This window comes from Jaculus jaculus, chromosome X (assembly GCF_020740685.1).
Source record: "Jaculus jaculus isolate mJacJac1 chromosome X, mJacJac1.mat.Y.cur, whole genome shotgun sequence".
NCBI classification, from domain to species: Eukaryota; Metazoa; Chordata; class Mammalia; order Rodentia; family Dipodidae; genus Jaculus; species Jaculus jaculus.
The window spans coordinates 97,358,071-97,381,884 of record NC_059125.1 but is presented as its reverse complement, the minus strand read 5'-3'; the positions used below and the strand labels follow the sequence as shown (position 1 = coordinate 97,381,884).

At 41.5% G+C, this 23,814-nt stretch overlaps 1 protein-coding gene across 2 annotated transcripts; it reads right to left on the bottom strand.

Moving 5' to 3' along the window:
- Window positions 1-471: 471 nt before the first annotated feature.
- Plp1 (proteolipid protein 1) lies at window positions 472-16,549 on the bottom strand. Of its 2 annotated transcripts, none has more exons than XM_004659166.3 (7): window positions 16,412-16,549; window positions 7,453-7,639; window positions 6,499-6,760; window positions 5,288-5,456; window positions 4,739-4,812; window positions 3,860-3,925; window positions 472-2,403 (listed from the first exon to the last, which is right to left on the bottom strand). In XM_004659166.3, the coding sequence occupies exons 1-7, from the start codon at window positions 16,413-16,415 to the stop codon at window positions 2,332-2,334; spliced, it is 834 nt and encodes a 277-aa protein (XP_004659223.1). In that variant the 5' UTR covers window positions 16,416-16,549; the 3' UTR covers window positions 472-2,331. The 2 variants fall into 2 exon arrangements, with proteins under 2 accessions (XP_004659223.1, XP_004659224.1); XM_004659167.3 differs by having other exon boundaries at window positions 6,604-6,760.
- Between the last annotated feature and the right edge of the window lie 7,265 nt (window positions 16,550-23,814).

Genomic DNA, 23,814 nt, shown 5'->3' with positions numbered 1-23,814 from the left:
CCAAGAATGTCACTAATTTATTTTAACTGTGACCTAGCACTGGCCAAGAAACCATATTGACTCAACATGAACTGAACATTCTGAAATCCAAGAGAAAATAAATCTGTAAACAAGAAGGAAAAAGGCCTGAGTTCTAATCCAAGTTCACACATGAACTTTCTGGGATTCTTTGGGAAATTTATTTTGCAATTATTTCTTAGTGCTTCCAGCTATAAAACAGAAGTGACTTATTTATCTACTAGGTTTTTGCATAAAGTATTGGGAAAAATGACTCATATGTCCCGAAAAGTAAAAATAAATCAGGTTCTCAAGATAGGTATAATTCATAAGTTCCTATTGTGAGGTCAAGCAGAACGATTAAGTCAAAGGACACAATGTTTGATTGAGAACATTCTTAATTTTATTTTCTTTAATTTTATAAAATACATTTTGTAAGATAAGTTTCTAAAAGTTTATTCTTTATGGGTGTTAAATTCAAAAATCTATATCAGAAATGAAGAAAACACTTTCAGTTGATTAACTCTGTGTGTGTACTTGTGTGTATGTATGTGTAAGGTTTTCAAGGAAGGGTTTGTTATTTGTTATGTTATTCAATCAAAACAAAACACAAGATAGATTACTTCACTTTCCTTTATCTTGATTGGTTTCTTACAGAACCTTTTCCCTTTTCTTCATTCTGTGCAACCTAGTTTAGATACCGGTATCAAATGTTTTGTTTTTTAGTAGTTTGTAAAGATCTTATATCTCCTTAAGTTTTACTGAAAATAGTTTGGGGGAAAATGCCAAAACAATAATACAACACAAGATCTAACACCTTTTCTTCAATAAATACTGATGAGATTTTTCAATCCAAACTTAAAAAATACAGGATAAGGGTGAAATCTGAAGTTCTTCAGGTTTCAAATTCTGTCTGTCCTTTTCCATGGACTATTACCAACCAAATAGCTGACAGCTGGTGCATTCTCTTATGTGAGCTATATATACCAGGAGTAAATAACCTCTATGTTAAGCCTGACCCTTAGAATGTCAATATAACATCACTAAGTAAAACTATCCCTCATTAGCTAGCAAAAATGATCAGATGGGTTATTCAAACTAAGGTTCAAATTCAGCAAATCTGTTTCTGCAAATGGCAGAATGCTTGTAGAAAATCCAAATAGATTTATGTAACTAGCCAATTTCAAACATTCTTTATGATACTTACTATCTAATTTTTCTTCTTGAAAGAATTATAACCAAGAAACCTTCTCCACACTTTTTTGATACAACTCCAAACAAGTGATAAGCAAATTGGGAAATATGAAATGGGCATCATTCTGAACCAAATCAAGATTTTCAAATCACTTACTATGACTGAATGGATAAAATCCCAGGAAAAGAGCACCATTTTGAAGATACAACAGAGGCCAGAGTACACAACTAAGTAACAGAAAAAAGACATGCTATCCAAAGAGTTAACTGTCTTGCATCTACCCAAGGGCCATCTTGAGTTACACCTTTAGCCACTTGCAATTACCGCTCCTTAGGGCACAGTCTTATTTTATGTAAGCTAGTTTCTGTCTATTCTCAGCTCCTTGGAAACCACAAGGTTGTCATGGTAGCTGTTATCGTGGAGAAGGGAGTGAGACGATTCTGACAACACCCTATTTCTCTCCTAATGAGGTGTAAGTCTAGATGCTCCCTTTTCTATTTAGACACTATGCTCCCTTATGCTGTAAGTAAGGTGGGCTGAGTTAGGGCTTAAACAGTCCACTGCCATCGGGGTCAATGCTCTCTTTCTAAGGGTGAAAGATCCTTGCATTAACCCCTTCCCCCAGCTGCCAGGCATATTTGGGTACTCTTTTTCTTCTATCTTCAGTGATAAAAAAGAGACAGGAGTGAGTTCTCTGTTTCATACACCAAAGAGAATATATTTGGCTCCTATTGATGGCAAGAGGACCAAAGACATTCCTTCTTTCTACCTGAGAATCTTTCTTTCCATTTTGTTGCCATCAATGCCTTTTGAGAAGAAAGCACTTCCTGATCCTTAGGAGATGCTTACAAATTGAATTAGAGCCTCCATTCTTCTATGACTTGCAGCTGGGGAATCACCTTCTCAGGCATTTCCCATTTCTAGCAGGAACCAGCTGTGAAGCAAAATGACTAAAAGAGGTACATAAGAGGGAGAGTCCACAGAGAGACATTAATCACTGCGAGACTCTCCTTTCTTGTTATACTCATCAAGTAAAGAGGGCCAGTCAGTGGCAAATGCAGAGTTAAGATGGGAGACGCAGCACATAAGGCTGTGTGGTTAGAGCCTTGCTATTAGAGAAAGGGGAATTCTGTGGGAGATCAGAACTTGGTGCCTCGGCCCATGAGTTTAAGGACGGCAAAATTGTAAGTGGCAGCAATCATGAAGGTGAGCTGTAGGGAACAGAAAAGAGAAGATGAGTGACAGTAGAAAAAAAAAAAGTTTTCTCCCCTTAAAACCCTTTGGGAATGAGGAAGGGTAGAAATAGAATTATATCTAAATAAATGGAAATGTCCTCTTCTACAAAACAAAAGAAAAAAAAAATCACCCAGCACTCTTTTTTTTCTATACATTTGACTAGATATCCTCCATAAGATACTTCCATTTGATTACCCAAAGCCCAAACAATTGAATAAATAAAGATGTATCCTACATCTAGGCTTAGCCTAGCAGTAAATTTTCCTCAGGGACATCAACTATGTGCTCAGCCACTTCCACTTGTCTGACTGACTTGAAGTCATAGGGTATTTACTACAGCCACGTAGCTACACTATGCATCACAGCCCTCCTCTGCTTTGTGCATCCATTTATTTAACAAAATGAGCATGTAGTTGACCTTTTATGAAAGCCTCAGCAGTAGTGGGGGAGGGATGCTCGAAGTTGTAGAAGCTCATTATTGGAGTTCACTGCTTACTCAGTGACTTCGGGTAAAATGCCATGCCCTTCGGTGCTTTAGCTATTATACCTCCATAATGAGCACACTGCATTGACAGTGTACTTGGGACACAGGATTGCAGTATAGTCATGACAAGTGTCATAATGTTAGGCGGTCCTTCCTGTGTTTACATGACTGTAACTAAATCTACTGCAGAGTGCTTAAGATAGATTCATGTTTGTAGTATATAGAATCTTTGGCTACAGCAAATCTTATTTAGTGATATTTCAGTGTTCTTTGTTTTGTGTATGTGTGTGTCATGATTCTATGTAGGTGCCAAGGTAGATGTGTGTACATGCATGTAGAGGTCACACAGCAACTTTGGATGTCATTTCTCAGGTGTTCTGTCCATCCCCTTTTAAGACAACTTCCTCACTGGCCTGGAGCTCACTAATTAGACTAGAATGGCAAGCCAGTGAGCCCCAAGGATCATCTTGTCTCTGCCTCCCCATCCTGAGATTATACTTATGCTTGGCATTTTATATGAGTACTAAGTATCAAACTTAAGTGTAAAGTGCAAGGCAAGCACTTTACCAACTTAACTATCTCCTTAGCTCCAATATTTCAGTGTTCTTGTCACTATTTGAGCTATATTGAGAATTAACTATAATTTATGATTGCAAAGCACTTGGAAATATTACATAGTCAGTAAATGTTCAGTATAATCACTCATAACTATGAATCTCTTACATCTTTCTTCATTCTACTTTTCTTGTTCCTGTATAATTTCTGACATCTTTCTGCTTTGCCAACCCATACCAGAAGTATACAGTCTTACAACTTGCTGTCTCTTTTCATAACTTATCTCTAGCATTTCAAAGTTGATAAGAATCTATCTTTTTGCCTTTTAGCCTAACTATACACAAGCTATCTCAGGACTATTTATGTGCAAAGATCATTTAAAGACAACTTACCAGGGAAACCAGTGTAGCTGCAGCCCCCACAAATGCAGCAATAAACAGGTGGAAGGTCATTTGGAACTGGAGGAAAATGCAAGAGAGAGAGAACTATAGGTGTCACTGTAAATAGTGACTACAGCTTTTTGAATGGGTTGATATCTTTTCTTGCATGTTAATTTTGTATCTCTAACTAAACTTTTACTTCACTAAATCTAGGCCTCCCATTTTCCAGTGTGCATCATAACACGTAGCACCACAGCATTAAGAATTTGGAATATTCATGACAGAATATAAAGCTCCCAAATAACTGATTCCCAACAGTGGTGTCCAGGGTCCCAAATTTTAAAGTCAACCCTTTCCTTTCAAAGAAATAGTTTCCTGCCTTCCTCTCGGGTATTACTTTTATTTCCTTGCCTCATTGGTGTATGTTTGTTCTCAATAGTGTTTTTCTTTTTTTTTTTTTCCAAAATGTACTTATTTTACCTCTCAGAGATTAAGAAGTTCTAAATTGAAAGCATTTTATAGAATCTATGTGTGTCTCTGAGCATAGCCCATTTAGATGATTTTAACTAAAACAATGAGATTTTTCATTTGGGGAAGTTTCCACTAAGCATTATCTTTACCTAAATCTATACATTTCTCTTTCAAAGGGGTGAATTTTGGAATGTAAGTCTTTCTATGCAGCTCTGGGGAAAATGGATGTTTTCCACATCTGTGGTTAGTGACTTGGGCATACTTGATCAATATTTTATAGAAGGGAAATCTGTTAATTCAAAGTCTAACAAGGCAATACGATAATCCTTAAAATAGAAAGCCATGGGTAGAAACTCTGATTATGGGTAGAAATGTTTACATTCTTAGCCATTCTGTTATAAAATAACCCAAATAACTTACCTCAGCTGTTTTACAGATGGACAGAAGGTTAGAGCCACAAACCTTGCCAGGGAAAGCATTCCATGGGAGAACACCTAAGTAAGATGCAAAAAAAAAAAAAAAAAAAAAAAAATAGCCATGGTAAACTTCATGGGGTTACAGAACTGCATGGAGACTTTCCCCCAAAGCCACTCTCCCCTCTGTATCTTTGCTATAAAGTAGATGCTGCAGCAATCATAGTCCTCTTATTAAACTGTACATAAAAGCTAAGGTATTAGGGAACAGTTGGAAATCATTGTGTTTTTACTGAAATGTACTGCTTTGTGATTAGGAAGAGCAGCCAACCAAAGTAAAGCAGTGAGCACAGCCAAGAGATCTCCTACCACTTCCATGCTTCCTTCCCAGGGAAAAGAATCTTCCAGTTTCAATGGGAATGGGATTAACAAACTAGGATCTAGACTTTCATCATCTTACATTTTTGCCATAATCACTGCCTTCCTTACTCTAAAAGACAAGCATATATTCCTTTTATAGTTGGTAGAGGATCTAGGTCACCCACATTCAACTCACCATACATTCTGGCATCAGCACAGAGAGTGCCTATACTGGCAGAGGTCTTGCTGGGGGAGGCAATAGACTGGCAGGTGGTCCAAGTATTGAAGTAAATGTACACAGGCACAGCCGAGCAGGCAAACACCAGGAGCCACACAACAGTCAGGGCATAGGTGATGCCCACAAACTAAAACAGTTGACATAGGGTGATTAGAGATAAGTATCAGCCTGCAGATGTTAAAGAACAAACAGGGAGATCCTGGAGTGGCATGTGCCAATGAAACCAAATTTAAGGCATCTCCCCCAAGTGAAATTAGTGAACAGGGCAACTGCCAAGGGTCATTGGTAGTATCTCCTAGAGAAGTGGCCCAAAGTGTGATGGGGGGTTTGGGGAAGGGGTGGGAGTTGGAGTTGGAGTGAGGAGGATCCCTGGGTTAGAGAGGCTGTAGGAGATTTGGGGAAGATAAGGTATAAAGAAACCAAAAAAGGTCTTGAAAGAAAGTTGTGCCATTTTGTGCCTTAGGCTGAGTTTACAAGATGCTACTTATCACAGGATTTTTGTTCCCTAGTCATTGAACAAAGCCAATAGATTTGAATTTCAAATATAAAACCATTCTAAGCTAATTGCTGGTCACAAAAAGACATCATCACAACCCACACATGTTCAGCCCCCAAAAGGTCTTTAACTGTGGGGACTGAAAACCAATGTCTTACTAAAAGCATGGTTATCCCTCAGGCAAAGAGAAAAAATTAAATATGCAAGTCTTCCCTAATTCTCTCTGGGAGTTCCAACAATGTAAAATCCCATAATCTTGCACCCTGTAGTTAATTATGTCACTTCTATAATTCTCTCCATGCACACCCCCCTCAATCCCATAAGCAGCATTTCAGACTCTTGTGGAGTCAAATCCACTCTTGTGGCCTCTGCTAGGAAAGGAGTAAAGGGCTACCAACAGATGGCTTAGAAATGGTCTTCTTGCGCAAAACACCCTACAAAGCTCATGCTTTTCAGTTTGAGATGCAATTTTCTAGGGAACTTTGGAAAGGTGAGACTAAGCCGGGCAGGCACCACGTTCTTCCTGACCATCTCGTTTGGCTGTAGCCGTCGCTTCCTCACCCAAAAGCCAAGCCTCTAGAGAGGACTCGGCCTTGAGTGGGGACGAGGCCGCAGACTCACGCCCATTGTCCCCCACCCCTTGTTATTGTCACAAAATCCTGAGGATGATCACCTTGTCGGGATGTCCTAGCCATTTTCCCAAACAATGACACACCCGCTCCAAAGAATGAGCTTGATGTTGGCCTCTGGAACCCCTCCCCTTCTGGCCCCCTGTTACCGTTGCGCTCAGGCCCTTGCCGCAGATGGTGGTCTTGTAGTCGCCAAAGATCTGCCTGACTGCACCGGTGGTGTAGAAGCCCTCAGCCAGCAGGAGGGCCCCATAAAGGAAGAAGAAAGAGGCCGTTCCATAGATGACATACTGGAAGGCATGGATCCTGCATAAACCAGACAACCTTACTCATTGAAGATCCCCTAGTTCTTGTCTTGCATCATAACTGACGTTCATACCTACCTGGGCACCTTAACAAAACTACAGGCTCTTAAATCATTAGGTTTCTCCTCTTTCACTTTATCTTAACTGGAAAAAATGGAGCCAAGGATCAGGTGGCCAGGAGTAAAGGCTCCTCCTGTGATTCTTTGTTACCCTGCATCCTGGAAAGGCTTTACTCTCCTTGCCTGACTCTTCAGAGGTGTTAGTTTATAAGAGAGACAGGGGGTGAGGTGAGGGAGTCTGACTTGCTCTAGGAGCCAGAAAGAGCCTGAGCATGTATGAGCAACATAGCAGACCAATAGCAGTGACCCTAGTCTATGTAAATATTGTATTGGATTCCACTGGCTTCTCCATACTTGCCACTGTGAAGGCAACTCCAACAACATTAACCATATCCAGCAGAAATTAGTACATATGTGAGTAAACAGAGAGGGGTTAGATTGGCTTGATATTGTCCTCCCATTGCGCATTTCCAATATGGCACAGGTGGACACTATATACAGAGCGAAATCTCAGGAAGCCTGTATGGCTCCCCCGTGATAGCCTACTAGTCATTAAGGCAAAGATGAGTTCTACTACATCTCAAAAATCAAGTGAGGGAAAAGGATTGGTCTGTGTGGGAAGATAGGTACTTACACATTGATGAGATACTCATAGTCCTGGTAGTTTTTGGAGAAATAGGTCTCAATAAGTTTTTCTGTGCCTGTGAGTGCTTCATGTCCACAGCCACAGAACAGTGCCACGCCAAAGAAACACAATCCAGTGGCCACCAGGGAGGCAAAGGGGGCCCCTACCAGACATCTTGCACAACACTCTAACAAGCCTGGGGAAAAAGGACAGTAAAGAGTCAGCTATGTACAACAGATATCCATCTGCTCATCCAATATGCCAGTCCAGGCAGCCCCTAGATCCCAAGTCCAGAGTGGTCACCTTGGAATTCAAAAGGACAATCTACAAGGTTTATTATTTTGAATGTGAGATAAATTCAAACGAGATTGGGCATGTTCAGGGTGGTATAGCTATACACTGAACTCAGAATACTTATTTTGTTCCATTCTTGAAATTTAATCCACAATTCTCAGAACTTATGTTTTTTTTAATATTTAATTTATTTATTTGAGAGTGACAGACACAGAGAGAAAGACAGATAAAGGGAGAGAGAAAGAGAATGGGCGCGCCAGGACTTCCAGCCTCTGCAAACGAACTCCAGGCGCGTACGCCCCCTTGTGCATCTGGCTAACGTGGGACCTGGGGAATCAAGCCTCGAACCGGGGTCCTTAGGCGTCACAGGCAAGCGCTTAACTGCTAAGCCATCTCTCCAGCCCCAGAACTTATGGTTTTTAAAAGAGTTTAATAATTCAAGTAGCAAGCCAGAGAAATTATCGGATCAGTCAATTTTTCTAATCATTATAGTCTGTTTGTTTGCTTTTTAAAATCATTCATGAATTATGGAATAAATGTGCCCAGAATTGTGCTGGGTATTATGTGGGATATGAATATAAAAAGTCATACACTCTGTCAGATGTGATTCTTTAGTTTACTGAGGAAGAATTATCCAAACAGATGTAATATTTTCAAGTAACAATTCCCAGCAGCCAAGTCAATGGCTACAGAAGTAAATGTACTTGGATTTCCAGAAGGGCTGAGGGCTGTCCAGAGATGTTTCTATTATCAGATCAAATCTGAGCTAAACGAACATTCCAGGTGGAGGGCATAATGGAAACCTCATGATTCTGGATATTCCTGAACATGATGTGTATATGTTACAAGGAAACTCAATTCTTTTTAGTTTAGATATATGGGACCCATCCAAAAATGAAGGAACCTAACACAGGATAAGAAGCAATAATAGGAAAATTGCTATTATACACAGTAATAAAAATGTAAGCTTCATGATTTTTGCATGGCTGCCCTCTGAAGTTTGTCAATTTTCCTACCCTTGGTCTTACACTAAGATCTTGTCAATACAACTACAAAGAGACTTCATATAAAGGAAGCAAAGCATGAAACATTTTTTTCTGGCATTGCAAAAACACACAGGCCTTGGAATACAGGTATCCTAAATTCCTATGAAGTTCAGAGCTTCCAAGACCTGGTATCCCCCTGCCCCTTGTGCCAGGGTTGCTGAGAAGCAAGGAAGACATGTAATTAGTCACGGTCTCGGGAAGCAGCTATGTCCAAAGTTCTAGTGCTATCTCAATGAAACTTATCAAATGCCAATTAGATAACTGAATAGATGAATAAACAGGTGAGTCCTTTTGGCCTCTGAACAAGAGCTGCAAAAGGTGGAAAAATGAAAATTCAAAATGCTTTAGATAAAAATACTTTTTCCAGGCATTGTGGTACACATCTTTACTCCCAGCACTTTGGAATCAGAGGTAGGAGGATCGATGTGAGTTCAAGGCCAGCCTGGGACTACAGAGTGAGTTCCAAGTCAGCCTGAGTTACAGTGAGACCCTACCTTGAAAAAAGTAAAAAAAAAATCTTAATTTTATGTATGTGCATAAACTGATGTCATACTATATACTTAATATATTTATATGCACATATATAAAATATATAATATGTATGTGCATATAGACACATACATACCTTGTAAAATCTGTTTCACTATATGTATTTACATGGTATATTTACACACAAAGAACCAGCAAATGTGCCTGGGAACATGCTAATTTTGGATAAGCATGTTATGACCCTTAAATAACGAAAATAAATTGTACTGATTTCTAAGATTTGGGTTTTTATATTCAAGTGTTTCTTCAAGTGAAGCTCCCTTATCTTTAATAGGGCACCATGGAAAATAGAAGTCTTTTGCCCGAGCCTCTTAATACCAGCACAGTTTCATTTAGCCCTGGATGCTTAAACATTTGGTGATTTGCATGGCTAAGTCACATCAATGTGAACAAATTTTGATGAACTAAATTATCTCAATCATGGGAAAGCTGGTATAGAGGCATTTGTCTTTGCTATCAGAACCACAAAAATAAGTGAGCCCTATTATATACCATCCCTTGAAATGACAGAGCATCTCTGGATTTCAAAGAGTCTCTTCTTCAAAGATCATTCTACATTATATCACAGATGAGCCTCAGGAGCCCAAGCTAAATCAAATGCATAGGAAACATTTGCAGAAGACCTGAGTTCCTTTCCTTCTCCATGAACTAAAGCACTTCTGTTGGAGAACTTGGTCTCCATAAGAAATCATGAGTTTGTCGCTGTGCTTCTGTGAGCGGAGGCTGAGTTTATTCAGCATGACCTTTGCAAGAGTGCTTGGTAAGAGTGCCTCTTTGGTGCTGGCCTATGGCATGTGTATACACATGCACACACATGCACAAATGTGTATATTCACACATGTATGCACAAGAAAGAAAAATAACACAGCAAAAATTGATTACAATTTCTTCGGAAACATTCCAGAAATGGATTTTCTTCTTGCTCAATAGGTTAGTATACTAGATATATTCTATAAGTCAAGATAGGGGTCTTGATGTAAACAACATTGCCATTTTCCTTCCTTGCCCTTACAACTCCTCCCCACCCTCAAACTCAGAATCTTCTAGTAAAGAAGGTCTCTGAAGTCTAGGGGTGGGGGAGGGGAAGGTCAGTGACCCCACTGTTCCCTCTCTCCCCAGAAAAGGGTCAGGACTTGGACACAGCCCTCCATAGCTCTCCCAGACAAAGAACCCTTGTTTCCCCCTGAGATCTCAGGAGCCTCATTGGTATTCTGCAGGGGCTCGCCAGCCTGGGGGTGGGGAGGGGGTCAGACCAGGAAACAATGACAGGGCTGTTTGTTTAGACCAGGGTAAGGACAGCCATCCACCCTAGCAAGTGACCATCCTGGGCCCACTCACTCACCCTAGCCTTTTCATCCTGGGGCAGGCTAAATGGTGGTGCAGGTGTGATCAGGGATGGAGGAGCTTGAGTTCTTGCTGGCCAGACAGAGAAATCCACTCAAAGTTTTAGCTGATGCCCTCTCTAGATGATTTTTCCCCTTATCAAGTGATGAAATGCCCAAAGGATGACATATTATCCTTGATACATGATCCCATGATGAACATCAAAATAACCAGAAAGTGTCACATGTAGTGTTCTTATTGGGTGACAAAGAGCTAAGTCTTGGAAGCAACTCTAAACTACTAACCAATGCTTTCTTTTTTACATTTATTTTTTCTCTATTTTCTTAGAGCACACATAACCTAACACCCTATTTTCTGCTCCATTGGTATTCAAAGGAAGAGCCAAGAAGCGCATGACTTTCAATAAGTCTCCAATGTAGAATCTTTAATAAATGCCCTTCCATAAATCTATCACTGTTGAGCAGTGATAGATTTGAACAGTTTACCAATATCAACATAAGCATCAGATGATATGAAATATTTTTTCTAAGGACATGTAAGTTCAGCAGATGAGAAAAATCTCAGTAACTTTGCTCAAGCATAAATTAACTTTTGAATTCCAGCTGGGAAAAACTAAGAACATGTAAGATATTGTCTTTTCATCAAAGTTATCCTCAGTCAATGCATTCAAAAGATGTCTACTGGACTCACTTTGATTTGTTATAACCCAAGAAAGGGACTTGGGTATGAGTACACAACAGCTTGAAACCACAATCTCTATTTCAGAATAGCTCATGATCAACAGGGTGCTGAATGCCAAAACACATTTCCAGGCTAAGTACAAACTGCGACATGGTAAAATTGGTATAAAATAACCTAATAATGATGATGGTGGTGATAATACTAATAATAACACAATTCAATTGGGTAAAACTGACTGACTTTGATGAGGGACCATGGGTAAAAATAATGACCCTTTCCAGGGTTTTCCTGTTATTTCTGTTTGTGTGGATTGAGGACAAGCATTAAACATGTTAGTAGTAACCTAGGTCCTATGAGAAACAGAAGGGAGTTAGGGGCCATGAACTCTTCCTCAGAGAACTTACTATCTTGTTTAGGAAAATAAATTAATATATGCAAATTGAAAATCAAAGGTACCTATTACCCCATATTAAAATGGATGTAACCAAATCTTGTGAGTAAAATATAAGTAATGAAATAAGTTCATTTATTTCCAGATTCCCAAAATGAGCCTGATCAATCTGTAATAGAACGTCAAGCCCTTCTCATCAATGTTCTAAGTCAGAGATCAACAGGACCTTTGTGACTCTCAGATCCAGGCCCATCCCAGTACTGTTGATCCTGATGCTGTCTCTTTAAGCAGGAGCCAAGAGCTACGAAGCCCTCCCTCCTTTCCCATGCCCTAGGCATGCCTCAAGGACTAGCTCCATGATGGAAATTCAGTGTGAATCTGGGACCTCATCAAAGGGAGGAGAGGAAGGGCTTTCATCGAAAGGAATGGTAGAAAGAGAGCAATTGTACCCTTCACAATTCCCAGCTTGTCCCTTGAATCTAGTTGACAAAGGGAGAGATAGAACCCTATACAATAGAGCTAAACAACAGGCAGGCCCATTGAGTGAGAAACTGGCCCCATCTCCCTAAGTCTCTAATCTGTACTACAGTCTTCCCCTCCTCCCAGAACCCACCCTGTAACCTCACCCATGAACAGAGGCTTCCTTGATTAGGGCCTATATCCAAGATACTAGAGTAGCTGTGACTGGTACTAGTGCTGGGTGGGGATCAGTGGGTGGGTTCTTCGAGTAAAATAACAATCATCAGGAGGTGACAAAGACAAAGAGTTTTGCTTGTGGCTTCATTTTAGTAGGAAAAAAGCACTGACTATGATTTTGTCTTTTCTGTTTGATATCATATACCATATTCAAGTGCTAGAAAGAAGCTCTCCAGCCACTTGAACCTAGGAATCCAAGACTACTTGATAACCAACTTATGTGGACAAGGTTCAATAGAAATGAACTCCAGCCTTCTCTTTAGACAGGTATTATTATTATCACCAAGTAACAGCACCTGAACTACCTTCCTTCTTTCCTAAAATCCTTTTCAGACACACATACAGATAGACACAAACAGATAGGCAGACACACACACATAGACACGCCCCTTCCTTTATGCAAACATCAGGAGGGGGAGACAAGCTGCCACTAGTTCTTCCTTTCTCCTTGGTTGTAGTGTGAAGCTGGTCTGGACAACTTGTTCTCTTCCTTGGTATGTCACTGACTCTTTTATAGAGTCCTGCATGGCAGAGATCTGTGTGTCCAGTGCATAGTATATAGAACACCCTTACAGCCATTTTGTAAAGGCAAGGAGGGACTGACCAATCAGTAGTTGCTGAATTTTTTGATGTTAATTTGACACTAGGTAGGGCCTCTGGGTGGGCAAGGAAGAGAAAACTGTTCATCTACCAAGACTTATGTGTCATTTTGTTATCAATTTACTATTGCCTTGACTTGATCTTCCCCAGCCCTGAAGTTCTGGAGACATGGAGGGCATTTCTATGTTGTTTTTTGTCCCACAAAATTGTACCTAAAGAATGGTTTTCAAGATGCTACGCAAAAAGATATCAAAGAAAAATATAGCACTGGCTGGGGTTCTACCTTAAGGGGTTGAAACTGTTGTTATTCCCACACCCTCCCAAGTTTGAAGATATTACTACTCAGAAAGTGCTGAGCAAACCTTCTTTTTTTGGGGGTGGGTTCAAGGTAGGGTCTACTCTAGCTCAGGCTGACCTGGAATTCACTATGTAGTTTCAGGGTGGCCTTGAACTCACGGTGATCCTCCTACCTCTGCCTCCTGAGTGCTGGGATTAAAGGCATGCGCAACCACGCCCTGAGAGCAAACATTTTGTTGTTTACTGTCAGATTGTTAGGTAGTGTTCTTTATGTTCTGCCTCAGAACCAAAGTGAAAGACTCCTAACTCAAGGCAAATCTTCAATTTCTCTGGCTTTCCAAGAGCTCCACTGGCTAGGCAGGTCCAAGGTGAAGTGAGGGAGTGATAATGCTGACCTTGATCATTTTAGTCATTATCTCCAGATGAGTCAATCCGTTTGCTGATCTGAATCTCAGTTCCTTTTATCCCCTGGCATTCTTGTGGTGCCACTTTGATGGGATTCACAGTCTTCATGCACTTAGTAAAACTCGACCTCTGTTCTGCTGCTACATTTTTCACCTGGGCTACACACTCCAGGCCAGCCAAAACTACACTGAGCAGCAAGCAGACAGCTACTTTTGTAAGAAAGCATCACTGTCTGGTTACCAAGGTAACAGCTAGTGTTCTCAGATGACAACAGGCTTTAGGAAGCCAATGCTTTGCTGTTTGGTAATGACATTGTGTTACTGAGCAGAGAATAATCACTATAACTCTTTGGCTCCTTTCCTGTTCTATTGTTTTTCTCAAACACTCATTTGGAGCATTTTCCTTCTAAGTCTAGACAAAGTTTTAATGAGCTATTACTTCCTCCCATAACTATTTTGGGCAGATACCACTGAATTCAGTGATCCTCTTCACTTCCAATCCTAAGGGGTTCTGTGGTTGAGGTAATAAGATACCTGTACCTGTAAATGATTAAGCAGAGCCTATATGAATGCTTAATTAGTTGTCACAGAAATGAATCACAAACTGAGGAATGGCTCAGATAACTTTTTTAGTGAGAGTATCGCTATACTGGCCAATTGGCCTTAAACTCCTGATCCTCCTACCTCAGCCTCTTGAATGCTATAATTCTATTGCCATGTGTCACTATACCTGGATCCAGTTTAGCTGACTTCTAAAGCCTCTTCCAAACCCAATTTTTCTATTACAATAAACAATAAGAAGAATAAACAGCAAGAAGAAATAGCAGTTCAGTATCTTGTCTGACATGGTTTAAAATTTATAGTGTTTGAGCTACTGTGGTTGAATGGTTGAAACTCAATGGCTACTCCATCATGTATACCAGATCCAAGTATTATTCACTCCAATACACAGTCTTAATTATACCTTAATCTGTGATCTTTCTCTGGAGGAAATCATCTAGCCTCCATTATGAGAAAATGTTCCTGTGATCACCTCATTTGTTTCTGTCCTTTCTTTTATCTCCTGAGAAAGTATATTCAACATCCTTCTTTACTACCCCACAATTTGAATGCACAGCCTACACAATCAGTTGCCCTTGCATTAGATAAGGTTCTTGAATCCAGGGCAGGAATTGACTTCCTCCAACATTTACTTCTCATCTTGTCACACTAACTTGATCAAATAAATTTTATACAAGGTGTGTACAAAGAAAATCCAACCATCTTGGAAAGAGGAAGTGTCAACCTATACACATTACTGTGTAGTAGTAGGTGTCATCATAATTATTATATCTTGTCTCTGTTAAAGGGATTTCCATACCATTATTACTTGATACTGAACCCTAAAAGTAATCAAAGCAGTTATTGCTACCCCCATTTCCTACAAGAAATGGTGATTCATGGCAACTTGCCCATTTGTGCAGAACTTACTAGAGGCAGATCTGAAATCCAAACCTGGTTGTTTGAGTCTTAGTATAGCACTCTGTCCTCTTAACATTTCTACATGAACATATGCTTCACAGGGATCTCTCAATGATTTGGGAAGAAATAACCTTAAGGCTGCTACCAGCTCAATATAATTGAAAATCTACTTCTGTAGATCTTGTCATAGGCTACTGGATACTATATTTGATGGTGAATACACAGGACAGTTAAGTCTCGTTTCATTCAGGGTGTGCCCAAATTGCTACCTTTGTTTTGTCAACTGTGAGCAGTATGTACATGCCTCTGCAACATCCTATGTGAACAAAGATCCTCATGCTTGCCACACCTCCCATTGAATAGAACTTCATAGCTACTCTGTGGAATTAAAAGAAGCCCTCCATTCTCAGCCAACTCAGAAAGAGTCCTTAACCTTCAGCAGCATCCCTGTCACAGCAGTATTCAGGTCAACTCCTGATAATTGATAGAAATGGTCAGCTGGCCAGGTGTGGTGGCACATGTCTTTAATCTCAGCACTTGGGAGGCAGAGGTAGGAGGACTGCTGTGAGTTCAAGGACATCCTGAGACTACATAGTGAATTCTAGGTCAGCCTGGGATAAAGCAAGACCCTACCTTGAAAAACTAAAAGAAAAGAAAAAAGAAGTGATCTCCTGTATCTGTGTGTGTGCACACACACACATCTTCATTTCCAAAACCTACAACAGTCTCCATCACCATTGTCAAGCTTGAGTACAATGTTCCCTAACCCCTGAGTTTCTACTGATGTCAAACAGGATCACAACTTTTGTATCAGGCAAGCTGTTATTTGGCACACATGAAGGCTCTTCAACACTCAGTTGCCTCCAACAGAACCAGTATAGCCAGCTAACCTGGACATAATCAGGGCTTAAGAATGAGGGGGGGAAAGAAGATAGAAGGAATTAAGGTGGTAAGAGGGCACATGATCACATGCATTACTCTCTCCAAGGATCTGTGACACTCCACACGTGGTGCTAGAATTCTTTGACAATAAAACATCATGCTCAGTATAGCAGAAGAGTTAATACAATTAAATGCTAAGGAATGAAAAGAAAACAATTGACAAAGCACAAGTTATTTAAACCACTGAAAACCCCAAACCTCAAAGTTGGGAATTTTCTTGTGAATTCCTATGCATCTGGGATGCTAAAGTTTTTGAAACTCACCCATGTCTTTGGGACTCTGATTCCAGTTGTAGCCGGCTGGCTAGTCTGCTTTGCGGCTGACTTTGTTCAGCTGGAAGGATCCTAGTCTCTCCAGTCGCCTTCTCCTGTCCTTTACTTTTTCTGTCTGAGTATCTTTGTCCTCTTCTCCTGCAATGAAAAGGGCTTTCTGATTGACAGCCAACCCCCTTAAAGGGACAGGCTTGCTTTCCTCCTCCTCTCCTCCTCCTTTTCTCCTCCCCTTGTCCCCACCTCCTTGGGGATACTCCCTTCTTTAAGGGATCTATCTTATCTTTCTGCCTTTCACTGTCAATTGTTTCGATTTTTTCATTCTTCTTCTTTTTCTCTAAGGCTTCTCTACAAATTCATTTTATTGCAAAAACAACTGGAAATGTGGATTAGGGTTAGAAATAAAATGAAGGAGATCTAGAAGCTTCTAACTGATCCTTGAGACTATTTTGTGTGTGATACAGCAGATCAAGCATGAGAATGATAGCTGATGATGGCGCAGGGTCACAACTCTACATGCTATGATATCCCAGAGTTCATCCAAATATGCCCCGAGCCAACCCTTTTCCTAGCTGCCTTTGGCCCTGTCTATCTTTACTCTCCCTCTACTTGAGTAAATAAGCATGCATTCCCTCCTCCCAGCTCCAGAAATACAATAGAGAAGAAAATAATTGCCACTGAAAATGATTTCTTCCCAATCCTTCAGGTTTTTAGTTGGATGAGGACAAAAGGAAAGCTGTTGATCCCATGAGCGGATTGTGACCACATTGAGGGAAGCTAAAATTATGATTTTATAGATAGGATAACAGAGATCCTGAGGAAGGAAAGACCTGTGCGAGTTTCACAGGATAGGTTGAAGAAAACACCAGAGTTAAGGAGATAGGTGTTTTGCAAGGAGAGCTGAGCCTGATACACGACAATAATACAATCTGGAAATTACAAAGTCAGAACTCCATCTAGAGAATAGTGTCCATCAGAAATCTGAGACCAAGCTAGAAGCAAGCAGTGGTTGGAAATAGAACAGTAGATAAGTGGCAGCGAGGGTGATAAGAAGACTGGAAACATAGTCCTTGACTCAAAGAAAGAAACATTGTTTTAAAAGAAATGGTCAAGTAGCAAAACAGGGGAATAATATATGAAACCTCCATAGTGAAAAAATACTGATTTCTAAAGACTACGGAAATATCTGCATGCCTAATGTTATGTGGGACTAGCTAGGGAAGGTTTACTAGAACAGGTAAGCCTTAATCAATGTCTACCTGGACTCCTTGTCAATGTCCTGTCTCCCTCAGACAGCCATAGCTCTCTTGATCTAGACATAAGAGTCTACCCCCAGATAACCTCTAAGGAAACTGGTTGGTATATAACAAGAGGGCAACCTGTTGCATCTGGTACTCCTAAAAAGGAAGGTATGATGTTTGCCTATAGTTTTGCTCTGGGATAAGACAGGAGAGAAGGGAAAAGTGATCAGAACAGAATCTTCCTGTAGAAGAATAGAGAAAAGATTGTGTCTTATAGTTTTCTCTTTGGGCCATGGCCTTACATGTTTCTGGCTTGAGCTCTGCTGTTTGGAAATGGCTGAGTACACTGGAGTTCAGTCATGCAGTGTTTGATGCTTGTTCCAGATATTTTGCTCCAATACTATCTCCAAGGTGAAAGGACCCTTGCAGTGCGACAGTATAGTAGTGGCTTTCCAAACACTGGACTAAGGTCATATAACTGATGGTAAGTGTTCTAATAGTCTCTGTTCTCTCCCGGTCTGCTCTCCTGCCATAGATTGCCACGGAAGTACAGTTGTGGGATAGTCCTCATAAGACTGGCTGTGGAGGAGGAGGGGGTGACCAAGAGCACAAGGTTTCCAAACATATGTCTTAAGCACCTCAGATAGCAGAAGGAACTAATCCTAAACTTTGAGTGTTCTGATGGAGGGCATGAAAGAGAAGACATTTCATAACTTGACCAGCCAAGGCAAATCTGTGAGCAGGAGAAGCTTCTCACATTAACCCTCTTATAAATCTTCCCCTGGATTTTCAGCAGCAGCTCTGGGGCTGTTTACACTAACTCAGAAGAAATATGTCTCCCTTATAGACTCATAGACACCAATTTATCAATCATATCCCCCTGAGGCACATTTCTCTCCTCCATCTTGATTGTTTTACCACTTGTTATATCTTCTTTGCATGTCTCAACATCCCTCTCCACCCCTCCTCCTCTCCTTCCCTTCCTGCTGATGCTCCAGATCTTCTCCTCTCAGTCTTGCTCTTAAACCCATGACGGGGTGGGGGGGAGGCAAGGGAGGGAAGGATTAGCAAGGTGATTGTCACACTGTCCCCAGTGCTCTTAAGGTTCCTAATCTCCCAGGATCTAGTATGCTTTACTTGCTCTGTACCTTCTGACATTGTGTCCAGAAACTCCCTCTGCATCCTTCTCCCCAGCCCTCCCTATAGCCGGGGTTTCATACAGGTCCTCAAGAAGTTTGTCTTTTTAAATTTCACCCACTTCTGTGATTCTGCTTCTACTAGCTCTGTTGGGTGCCCTTGGCAAAATGTCTATTCCAGGGGGTCTCCTGCAATGCCCAGGGATTCCTCAAGAGGGCACTGCCAGACTTCATGGTTTTAGTCTGTGGCCTGTTTTGGGTGTCTGTGGGAACAATGCTGAATTATATGAAACTTGTAAACAGTTTGCTTCATGCAGTTCTGGTTGGACCTGGGAAGAATCTGGACTCCCTTGATCAAGCTTTGTTTGGTAGTGCTGCTTTCTTGCAAATAACTACAGAACACTTGGATATTACCTTCACCCTCTCTCTCCTCTGTCATTCCATAGGGCCAGATGCTTGAAGGCCACAGAACAAGTGATTTTTCTTTGTCCCACTGAAACCACAAATTCAAAGAGGGCGACTGAAGTTATTCCTGAAAATTAAATAAGTGCTTAAATGCTCAAACAGGTGGTTCAGTTCTTCATGCCCACATAGATAGTAAAGGGAACAGAGAATGCACAGTATCAGTGAGAGCCAAGGCTTACTTGCTGCCATTTGAGCTTCTAGATTAGAGGCTTTGCTTCTCCTCCTGAAGACAAGAGCATTACAGACCAAGCTTTGGAAGGCGGGCAGCAATTTTTCCCAGCATACAACACTCCAAGGGAGGCAGGCAGTGTGTGATATCCTATGTACTTACAGCTAAAACTTTCCACACCCAACTTTATGCCGATTGGTTTGGCCATGTCTTTCTGGCTAAAGAACTGAGGGCTGAAGGCCAGAGATGTCACACACTTTCAGCTGGCATAGAGTGGAGAGAGTGGAGGGTGTCCTGTTTCTCCTAGAGATACACAAACAATGCAAGGATAAACAGGGGTAGCTGGCTGGTAAATTGGTGTGCTTTTGTGAGGGAGCAATGCTAACGGCTTGAAGATAAAGCTTAGCTTGGAAGTCAAAACAACCAAGGGATTAAGCTCTGGAAAACAGTGCCCAAGGAGGGGTGGGAGCATGACTCCATGGACAAAATGTTTGCTCCACAAGTATGAGGACCTGAGTTTGGATCCTCAGATTCAACCTACAAGCAGTGATGGTGTGGTGGCCCACTGTACTCCTGTGGCTTGAAAGGCAGAAACAGGGGAATCTCCAGGACAAGCCAGTGAACTAAGCTAGCTGAATTAACAAGCTCTGGGTTCAAGTGAGAGACCCTAACTCAGTATGTGAGATAGAGCGTGTTTGAAAAAAAAACCCAATGTCAAACTCTGGCATCTCCACATGTGTGCTCACAAACACACACACACACACACACACACACACACATATGCACATCACACACATACAGATGCAAAATAAGTAAATAAACAAAATGTGCCTCAGAAATACCAAACAGCTAGTAGCAGTGTGGAGAAAACAGCTAACCATTTAACCACTTCCACCACCACAAAAACTTGGCTGGCTTTGATAGGGTAGCCCCTATAGAGAGGTTACAAATATGAAATTATCTCTGAGTACAGCAGAGATAAAACTGTCCTTAGTTAACAAATGTAGCTCCAGTGGTCTGATTTTACTTTTCACATTTGACTGATGGGAGAGAGACGCAGGTCTCCCAGTGCCACCTAACATGCAAAGGACAAAACCACCGTTAGAAAACACCTCTTTTCAGACTCATTTCTTTGTTGTTGTTGTTGTTGTTTGTTTTTCATTTGTTTATTTATTTATTTGAGAGTGACACACAGAGAGAAAAAGGCAGATAGAATGGGTGCACCAGGGCCTCCAGCCACTGCAAATGAACTTCACACATGTGCACTGCCTTGCGCATCTGGCTAACATGGGTCTTGGGGAATCAAGCCTTGAACGAGGGTCCTTAGGCTTCACAGGCAAGCACTTGACTGCTAAGCCATCTCTCCAGCTTACAGACTCATTTCTTGAAACTTGCTGGGATAATTGTTCTGATCTGAAAGGATGCTTAAATACAGAGATTTTTCCTGAATAAGAATAGTCTGGGGGAGGATGGGCAGACTTCAATCTGCTCTGGCCTGAGTTTCCAACCCTCTGTTCTTCTCAAGGTAAGTAGGAGGCTTATGCTCACAATACAGTGCAGAGGTAAATTTCATGCATTTGTGGTATTTGAAATCAGTGAAAGTCAGTAGAGACTAAACGACACAAATGACCTTTTTAGAATATTTTATTTCTATTTATTTATTTGAGAGAGGGAAAGACAGACAGAGAGAGAGAGAGAGAGAGAGACAGAGAGAGGGGGGGAGGGAGGGAGGAAGAGAATTGGCATGCCAGGGCTTCCAGCTACTGCAAACAAACTCCAGATGCATGCACCACCTTGTGCATCTGGCTTACGTGGGTCCTGGGGAATTGAACCAGGGTCCTTTGGCTTTGCAGGCAAGCACATTAACCACTAAGCCATTTCTCCAGCCCACAAATGAATCTTTTATGTGTTTGTTAGGTGGGGTTATAACACCAATATATGGGGTGTTTTTTGAGGGGGTACTGGAGATTTAATCCAGGCTTCATGAATGCTAGGGAAGCACTTTATCAATTGAGGCTATTTCCCCAATCTAGGATGCTTTTTAAAAAAGGTCTTTAGCTTCAAAATACATAGAGAAATATTTATGGTGAAATGTCATGACTATACTCCAGAAAATTTTAGTAATGGTTAGATGAAATAACATTGGCCAAATTCTGATAATTATTGTGGCTGAATGATGACTATATGGAGGTTTATTTTATTATTTTCTCTATTTTTATATGGTTAAAACATGAGGTCATAAAAAGAAGAATCAGGGCTGGAGAAATGGCTTAGCAGTTAAGGCGTTTGCCTGCAAAGCTAAAGGACCTTGGTTTGATTCCCCAGGATCCACATAACCCAAATGCACAAGGTGGTGCATGTATCTGTAGTTCATTTGCAGTGGTTAGAGGCCCATTCTCTCTCTCCCTCTCCTCCCTCCTCCCATCCTCCCTCTCTCAAATAAATAAATAATTTTTAAAAGGAGAATCATTAAAGTTAAGATTCAGACTAACCTGGAGGAGAAAAAGGGAAACATTCTCAAGGGAAATCTCTGTTATTTCTGGAAGAGTGTACGTAACCTGGTAAGAGTGACTGTTTTTGGAGAAAGGGATGGGAATTTGGAAGAGGAGAAGGGAGTTCACTCCATGCCCTTTGGTATGGTTGCAATCGGGAATCCTGTGTATTTGTTGTCAGTATATTAATTTTTTTCCTTTAAAAGTCCCCCAGACTGGGTTGAGGGAATCAGTCCATAGGCCACTCGGGTCTCTTCCACTGATTTTAAGTGGCTTGTGACACTGAAGAAGTCATTACAGCAGGTTGACTGGCTTCCACTACCTCACTTGCCACTTATCCTGACAATACCCTTCTCCTGTGTGTTTCTCTCAAACACTGGCCTATTCCAAAACACAGTGCACCTTAAGCTGTAAGGTGCGGGACTCCAGGGAACCCCTTCTAAGACATAGCTGGATGAGGAAGGGATGGCTGCTCTAGCCCTGCTACCTATGGTAGGAGAAAACATGAGCCTTTACTACCCAAAAAGACCCTCACCCACGAGGCAGCCTTTTAGGGGAACAGGTCTTTTTGCCCTGTCTGGGCTCCTCTAATAATGAGGGATGCATCTGTCCCCAAAGGGATTGGCTATGGCAGCTGCCCAAGTCTCCTACTTTCAAAACAGCCCTGAGCATCCTTTACAAAGATGCGAGTACACTCCATCCAGCACAACAATAACATTTGCTATACTTTTCAAAGAAACTGAGCTGAGCTCTGACACCACAATGGAAAGCTGGGATTCTATGGAACACATTATCTAACCTTGAAGCTTCCTTGGGAAACTGGGCCAACAGCCAGAAGGAAGAAGGGAGAAAAAACCTCAGTCCTCCCCGTGGAGAGGTACACACTTCAAGTAAGCACAAGTCATGTTGCTGGAGCTTAGAACAAATAGCCCCCAAGGAGAGCCCTTGCTTGCTCCTCTCCCTCCCATGACTCAGCTGAGCCCTAGATAAAGCCTGGACAGCTATTTTCCCCACTAGTCTTGGTTCAAGAATATCCCATAACCTGGTACAAGGAGGAACAAGACCTTGTCCTATCTCCAGGCATGCCCTCACTCCAACAACTGCTGCCTCAAAACTCCACTGCTGTGGGATTTTTACTGTGAAACCAGGAGTTGATGAGGGACCCTGGGCCTTAGAGCTAAGGTCACTTGTCAGCCCTGCCGAGCTGTTGCCAATCCCCAGCCCCTCAGTTAGACGAGGTTAATGCATCCTCTACCATAGCCTAATCCTTCAAGGCCATGGGCATCCCAGCCCTCAGAGCAAAATACTTTCATTTTTAAGCACAATTAGCCTGAAACTATAAAGTCTAAAAAATAATTCCCCTGGAGGACCCTCCAAACAGGGTTTTCCCTGCTCCTTGGGTTATCCTTGAAAATCCTTCAAAATGTCTAACACACTGCAATTATTTCCACAGGCAGAATCTAGCAATTCTTGGAAGGATTTCAAAGGGTACAGTGGCAGCAGCTCCCTGCAGTCTCTCCTGCTTGCCCACAGCAGAATCTTCAGAAAGATAAGGAAACCCTCTGTGGAATGTCTCCCTACTGCAGTTCAGGCTCAGAAAGTCCATTCAGTTCATTGCCTAAGAGACTCCCTCCAAGGACTCTGCCTTACCGAGAGCCACAGTATGTAAGTCATAAGCCTCATGAGTCCTGTCCTGGCAGGGGCTGGAGCTATCAGCTGTCCTCAGATTTCCTCGAAGTGGGCAAACATGAAGGTGGCTGGTAGAAATGTTGGCTCTCTACCTTGAAAGCTCCATTTGGAGAGACTGGTTATACCTTGGTTTGTTAGTAGCCATCCCTTTTTCAGAGAAAACTCAGCAAGAGGGAACCTATTGGAATTGTAGTGTGCAGGATAT

Coding starts and splice junctions, on each gene's coding strand:
- Plp1 (XM_004659166.3), bottom strand. Junction 6,761..7,452: donor TATGAGTATCTCATCAATGT/GTAAGTACCTAT, acceptor TGGTTTATGCAG/GATCCATGCCTTCCAGTATG. Junction 4,813..5,287: donor TGCTGATGCCAGAATGTATG/GTGAGTTGAATG, acceptor CATCTTACTTAG/GTGTTCTCCCATGGAATGCT.